Below are 5,894 nucleotides of genomic sequence, written 5' to 3'. Positions count from 1 at the left end.
TTTTCAAATTTATTATTTGCTATTCCAGAGAAATACTCTGCCCAGGGCAAGTTACAATAAAATCAATAACAGTATAAGAAAACCGCACACGCTAATAGATAGAGAAGATACAATAAGCAGTACAATAAGAGTATAATATCAAAAGGGGCTAAACAAGTATTATTATTTTTTGCTGTTGCCTCTAAACTGTCTGTAAGGAAAGATTCAGCCGGGCTTCTCCTGAGACTAAATTCTATGAAGGCAACTCAAGTCTGCACCCTCATTAATTATCACATACACACAGAACTCAATAATGTGAGTCTTTTGTGTCAGCTCACCACAGCCGCTCCTGAATGAACACACGAGACTCTCTGTGGTATCACCAGGAACTTTTACTGTAGGAAACATGAACATCAGAAAAGCCAAGAATGGGAGGCTCCGGCCAACCCTCCTTTATATACCCTCCCCCTCATTTGAACAGTCTCTTCCCGCTCAGTAAAACCCCGCGCAAATTCCCCGCCAAGTCCATCAGCCGTTTCTCCTCCGAGTCCTGGGACGCAGGTGTCTTATCAATGTCAGTGACCCTGAAACTCAGAGCCACATCCAGGCTCTAGTAGCAGGGTTCTGACATGGCGTCCTCCTCCCCTTCGTCCTGGAAGGAAAAGATTAAACACAACTATTGTTCTCCGCTGTCCAGAGTTCCTTTATACTTTTTTAACAGGCTGCAATGGAATACCGGGTGTACCTTTCCTAGGTCCTTTGGTAGCCTCAGCTCATAGGTCACTTCGTTTATTCTTTTTGCTACCCTGAATGGCCCTATATAGCGTGGAGCCAATTTCTTGGATGGGAACCCCAATTTCAGGTTTTTTGTGCTCAGCCAAACCAGATCTCCTTCGCCCAATTTGTCCCCCTCTCGGCGCCTACGATCCGCAAAGAGCTTGTACTTCTTTTGTGTTTCCCGCAATGCCTCTACCACGGTTTGCCACCCTTGCTTGATTTTGGCCGGCCATTCCTCGTCGGTCTGGCCCTCCCCTTCCTTCCACTCGGGTAGCCTGGGGAAAGGTGCCACCTTCTGTCCGTATACTATTTCGAATGGGGCACGACCTGTGGCCGAATGTACGGCCCCGTTAAAAGCCATCTCAGCAAACGGAAGAAGGTCCGCCCAATCATCCTGTCTATAATTGGTGTACATCCTTAAGAATTGGCACAGTGTCTGTTGGGTACGTTCGACCCCCCCGTTGGTCGCGGGATGAAAGGCCGAGCTCAGGTTCCTTTCTGCTCCTAACAGCTGTAAGAATTTTCCCCAAAATTTTGCAGTAAATTGGACTCCCCGGTCACTAATTATCTTGTCGGGACACCCATGTAGGCGATATACATGCTTCACATACAAATCAGCAAGTTTTTCAGCTGAAGGGAGTTTTGGCAGAGCCACAAAGTGTGCCTGTTTTGAGAATAGGTCCAATATTGTCCAAATGTATCTGTGGCCTCTGCTGGGGGGTAGTTCGCCTACAAAATCCATGGCTACGCATTCCCATGGCCTCATGGGCTCCACCACCTTCTGCAATAGCCCCTGGGGCTTCCCCGGTGGTGTTTTTCCCTCTGCACATAATTCACACTGCGTGACGTATCCCCTGGCGTCTTTCCTCATTCCGGGCCACCAGCATTGTTTGGCCAACAGTTTAATAGTCCTGGTGGGGCCTAGATGACCCGCACCCTTGTTATCATGGTACTTCCTTAACATTTCTCGTCTTAAACATTCAGGAATATACAATTTCTTATTTACAAACACCAAATCCCCACACAATTCTCCCTTTTCTTTGTTTGTTTGTAACCATTTGTCCATTCCATACGCTCGCTTCAACTCTTCCTCCCATATTTCTCCTCCCCCCGTGGAAATGGCAGTACGTTTGTTTTCTTTGGCCGCTTGTGCTCGAGTTAGTACTGCCAGGCCCCATTGCTTATCAAGAAAAATACTCCCTTCAGATTCCTGAATTCCTCCCCCGTGCTGAGGCATCCGAGAGAGAGCGTCAGCGAGTATATTATGTTTCCCCTGGAAGAATCTGAGTCTGAAATCAAAACGGCTGAAATATTGGGCCCATCTAATTTGCTTCGCTGATAGTTTACGAGGGGATCTTAGATACTGTAAATTTCTATGGTCAGTCCACACCTCAAACGGTGTTCCACTTCCTTCCAGAAAGTGTCTCCAGCACTCTAGTGCTTTTAGAATCGCTAAGGCTTCTCTCTCCCAAATCGGCCAGTTTTTTTCTGTATCGCTAAACTTTTTTGACAGATAGCCACATGGCTTCAGGTTCCCCCCCTCGTCTTTCTGTAGCAGAACTGCCCCATATGCCCGGTCTGACGCATCGCAATGTAATACAAAGGCTTTAGACATATCAGGGTGCTGTAGGACAGGCTCCTCAGTAAAACGCTTTTTAAGGGCTTCGAAAGCTTCCTGGCATTCTATTGTCCAGGCCAGTTTGGCCCCTGGGGCCTTCACTTTGGCTGTTTCTCCCCTACCTTTAGTCTTTAACAAATCCGTTAATGGCAAAGTGAGGCGCGCAAAGTCCTTGATAAATGTTCTATAGAAGTTTGCGAACCCTAGGAAGGATTGCAGCTGCTTCCGTGTTTTGGGGGCTTCCCACCCCCTCACGTCTTCTACCTTCGCAGGGTCCATCGCCACTCCCTGGGAGGAAATCCTATACCCCAGAAAGTCTATCTGGTCTTTATTGAACTCGCACTTGGCAAGCTTCGCATACAGTTTTGCTTCTCTCAACTTTTGCAGGACTTCCCTGACTAGTTCTATGTGTTGCTCCTTAGTCCGAGATACTAACAATATGTCATCTAAAAAAACAAAGACTCCCTTGTACAACAATGGATGCAACACTTCGTTGATTAATTGCATGAACGCGGCGCCTCCGCCGCACAAACCGAAAGGGAGCACACGATAATTGAATAATCCGAATGCACAGGAGAAGGCCGTCTTCCACCTGTCCTCTGGTTTAATCTGCAATTTATGGTACGCTTCAATTAAGTCCAATTTAGTGAATATCTGTCCCTCCGATAACTGGGCGATCAAGTCCTTCACTAAAGGTAGGGGGTATTTATTTCCAGAACTGATTGCATTCAGGCCCCTGTAGTCAATGCAGAGCCTCAGCGTTTGGTCCTTTTTGCGCCTGAACAACACAGGCGCCCCTAGAGGGGAATTTGAAGGCTCTATGAAACCCCTCGCTAGGTTTTTATCAATGTATTTTCTCAGTTCCTCCTTTTCCCTAGCCGACATTGGGTATATTTTTGCCTTAGGAAGCTCTGCTCCTGGAACTAGCTCTATCTTCACTTCAACTCTCCGCTTCGGTGGGAAACTGTCTGCTTCCTTCTCATCAAATACGTCCACAAAATCCCGATACTCTGGGGGTAATTTATCTGCCAGTTCTGCTATCCTGATAGAGTCTTCCTCCCCCCTTTTCCCCGGCTCCCTTTCCACTTCCTGGCTCCCTCCTTCCAACTTCATCCTGAAGATCATGCTCTTATCCTCCCAGTTGATTTGCGGGTTGGCCTGCCCCAGCCATGGCATGCCTAGTATAACATTATAGCTGGCTATTTGTGATATCACAAATGACACCTTTCCTTCCCAACTCCCTATCTTACACTTTACATCTTCGGCACTGTACTTAGCTAATGATCCCGATGCTGTGGATCCGTCCAACTGCGAAAAAGCTATTGGGGATTCTAGGTTCGTTCTTTCGCATCCCAATCCCTCGGCTAATTCAGGGGAGATGATGTTCCTGGAACATCCACAATCCACAAATGCTTTGCAGGTTGCTTGTTTGCTGCCACTTTCCAGCTGAATGGGGACCACTATCATGGCTTTGTCCTGACTTACCAACCCCCCCGAGTGGTGCCTCATCGGTGGTTCTTCCTCGGCGCGTTTCCCTGCCACGGCTCTTGGTTTGGGCGGGCCTCCGCCTTCCCCTTTTCTCTGCCAGCACTCGGCAGCCCTGTGGCCCAAACGGCCGCACACGAAGCAGCCCCTCCTGCTGGTGCTCACGTTCCCTGTCGGCTCCGTTCTCCTCCCGGCTGGGGTTGATCCCTCCTTCCGGCTCCCCTCTTTCATCTGCGGCCGCTGCTGTAGCCCTCCTCGGTGCCTCCTCGCCTGGGCCAGCGATGTCTCGATGCGCCCCGCCAGCTGAATCCATCCGCGCAGTGTGTCAGGCTCATCACGATGCACCGCCCAGGAGAGGATCTCCCGCCTGAGCCCCTCTTTGAAGAGTTCTATCTTTGTCACTGCAGACCATTCCGGCACCTTTTCAGCGAGGCATTGGAACTCCTCCGCATACTCAGATACCGACCTCTGCCCCTGGGAGACGGTCTTCAACTCCTCCCTCGCCCGGATCTGCTCCAGTGGATCTCGGAAACGGGTCTCCAGGGCCCCCATAAAGCGTCGGAGTGACCCCAGACATGGGTCGCGCCGCGCGTGTAGTTGAACGTACCAGCTGGCCGCTCCCCTCTTCAACACTGCACCAATGGCCCGTACCCGGCTGGATTCCGTTCTAAAAGTGTGGGCATTGTCCTCCATATAGCCCCTCACCGTGGTCAGGAAAAAATCCAGTTCAGAGGACTCTCCCCCAAACTCGATCCTTAGTTCCTCTCGTCTCGGTAGGGGTCCCTGTGGTGGCAATCCCCAATTCTCCGCCCGTCGCAAGCCCCCTTGCGGGCCAGTGGGCCCCGCTGCTGCTTCCCTTTGTCCTGTGCCACGCCCGGCATTCGCCAGGGGCACCAGGGTCTCAGTTGGGAGCGTAGCCGGGATTCTCGGAGGCTTTTCCCCTTCGTCGTCACTCTCCTCCACCCGCGTCAGGCTCGTTTGGATCTTGGGCCGGGCACCGGGCTCCTTTCGCATTTCCCTTCCCTTCGGTGCTGGGAGGTCTGCAAAGCCCTGGCTGCTTCCCATGCTCACGTCCCACATTGAGCTAGCCCGGAGTTCCCTTCCTCGCTCCGGCTCCGCCAAAACCGCCAGGCGCTCCATCGCCCTCGACATCACTGCCAGGGTGGTCTCCATCGCCGACATCCTCTCCTCCAGAAACACCATCTTTTGCGGGCCTGGGGAAGGTGAACCTTCCTCTCCTCCGGTGCTATCTCCCCGCACCACTCCGCGCCTCTGGGTTACCCCATTCGGCTGGGCATAAGCGGTGGATGACGCCAGGGCCGCCAGCTGGTGGAACTCAGCGTCCGTCTCGGGAGTGGCCCTTTCCGACCTTCCTCCTCCGGCGCCCAAGAGCTCTTCATCCTCCACTTGCATGTTACACCTCACCGCTACAGCGGGATGGTGTCCGATTTCTTGGCTTAGTGTCAGCTCACCACAGCCGCTCCTGAATGAACACACGAGACTCTCTGTGGTATCACCAGGAACTTTTACTGTAGGAAACATGAACATCAGAAAAGCCAAGAATGGGAGGCTCCGGCCAACCCTCCTTTATATACCCTCCCCCTCATTTGAACAGTCTCTTCCCGCTCAGTAAAACCCCGCGCAAATTCCCCGCCAAGTCCATCAGCCGTTTCTCCTCCGAGTCCTGGGACGCAGGTGTCTTATCAATGTCAGTGACCCTGAAACTCAGAGCCACATCCAGGCTCTAGTAGCAGGGTTCTGACACTTTTGCACTGACTTGAACACAGGATAGTGGAAACCCCATATACAGAGATGCCCACAGATATTCTAAGATAGTGGTAGAAACTATAGTGGGTCTGGGGGCAAATTTTCTGCCCTAAACACTTCAGGGGCTGCATATTAGACTGCCAGAAATCCCTAAAAGACACAACAACCAAACAGCCCTTGAAGTTGCTGGACCTCTATTTCTGTTTTGGAAAAATACATCTTCTCTGCATATGATCCAACATTTCATAGATGAAAACCAGGACACCTG

The 5,894-nt window shown here is 51.1% G+C and overlaps 1 protein-coding gene across 1 annotated transcript; it reads right to left on the bottom strand.

Annotated features, from left to right (window-relative positions):
- Positions 1-306: 306 nt before the first annotated feature.
- Positions 307-5,625, bottom strand: LOC134295557 (uncharacterized). Its single transcript, XM_062968452.1, has 2 exons — positions 3,860-5,625; positions 307-631 (listed from the first exon to the last, which is right to left on the bottom strand). The coding sequence occupies exons 1-2, from the start codon at positions 5,405-5,407 to the stop codon at positions 590-592; spliced, it is 1,590 nt and encodes a 529-aa protein (XP_062824522.1). The 5' UTR covers positions 5,408-5,625; the 3' UTR covers positions 307-589.
- Positions 5,626-5,894: the final 269 nt, after the last annotated feature.

This window comes from Anolis carolinensis, chromosome 1 (genome assembly GCF_035594765.1).
Source record: "Anolis carolinensis isolate JA03-04 chromosome 1, rAnoCar3.1.pri, whole genome shotgun sequence".
NCBI lineage: Eukaryota > Metazoa > Chordata > Lepidosauria > Squamata > Dactyloidae > Anolis > Anolis carolinensis.
Note: the sequence above shows the minus strand (reverse complement) of the source record. Positions and strands in the feature narration are given on the sequence as shown.